General features: G+C 60.7%; 1 protein-coding gene across 1 annotated transcript in view; it reads left to right on the forward strand.

The window, feature by feature from the left end:
- Positions 1-686, forward strand: part of THEG (theg spermatid protein) — a 22,654-nt gene extending 21,968 nt beyond the window's left edge. Inside the window, exons 8-9 of the mRNA XM_023520478.1 lie at positions 429-575; positions 610-686. Of these exons, the coding sequence (XP_023376246.1) occupies positions 429-575; positions 610-686 (224 nt within the window). The remainder of the gene's footprint in view (positions 1-428; positions 576-609) is intronic.
- The last annotated feature ends 510 nt before the right edge of the window (positions 687-1,196 follow it).

Raw genomic sequence — 1,196 nt, forward strand, 5'->3', positions numbered from 1 at the left:
GGGCCCAGTCACTGCTTGCCACCCCCCTCCAATGCCACACCAGAGGAGGGAGGAGCGTGTGAGAGGGCCCGCCGAGCCCCCTCCTCACCCCTGACAGCCACTTGCCCACTTCCTGCCTGTGGACACACCTGTTCCAGACGTCTGACATCTGTGGAATCACACGCCGTGGCCTTGTGTGTCTGGCTTTCCTCACCGAGTGTCGTGTGTTCACGGTTTGTCCGCATCGTGGCGAGTGTCAGCGCCTCCCCGCTTCATGGCGAGTGACACTCCCCTGTGTGGACGGGCATGTTGCGTGTGTGTCCACTTCTTCACTGCCGGATGGGCCATGAACTCGGAACTCTGACCTGGCAGAGTGACCTGCACGGGGGCAGCGGCTGCATGCCTGAGGCTCTGGTGCCAACGCTGTCCCTCTCTCCTGCCCCCTCCAGTGCCCAAGTCCCAGTCAGAGAAGTGTGTTCCTGACCGAGCCCCGCGCTGGGAGGTGCTGGATGTCACCAAGAAAGCAGTGGCCAGTCCCCGGATCATCTCCCTGGCCAAGCCCAAGGAGCGCAGGGATGCCAACGAGGGCTACAACCCCTACTACATCTCGCCAGCCTCCCTAACAGCCCGGGCGTCCCCTCGCCTGCAGGAGCTTGCCACCCCCAAGACCATCACCAAAAAAGTATGAGTACCCAGGCCTGGCCTGAGGCCCCTCTCCCAGTAAACGCCCGAGTGCATCCTAACCCTGTGTGTGTGGCTGGCTCTGAGCGCTTTGGCTGGTCTGGGGGTGGGAGGGGCTGGAAGGCCAAACAGACGAGAGGAAAAGATAATTATATTTATGTTCGCACCCAACCTGTCATTTGTGCCGTCCATTCATTTCCAAATCACTTTCATCTGCTGTCTCCAGCGCCTCCGACGTCAGACATCAGCCTCCCTCAACTTTGAGGGTTTCTCCCTGAATCTCTTCCACCCAGAGTCGCTTCTCTGACTGCGTCCTGAGGTCCACAGGCACCTTGGGCTCAGTGTGACCTGCACAATAAAAGCAGCCGCAATGCCGCCTCGCCCGCCCTTGGCTGCTCTAAGACGAACACCCGGTCGTCGCGCCCCCGTCAGACCAAGCACTGTTCGATGTCTCGGTGCTCTGCTGGCTGATGGCTGCAGAAAGAATGGGGCTCGAGTCCCCCACCTGCCCAGTTCCTTCCTCTGGGTCTCAGGAG

The sequence above is a fragment of the Pteropus vampyrus genome, unplaced genomic scaffold (genome assembly GCF_000151845.1).
Source record: "Pteropus vampyrus isolate Shadow unplaced genomic scaffold, Pvam_2.0 Scaffold267, whole genome shotgun sequence".
Lineage (NCBI taxonomy): Eukaryota > Metazoa > Chordata > Mammalia > Chiroptera > Pteropodidae > Pteropus > Pteropus vampyrus.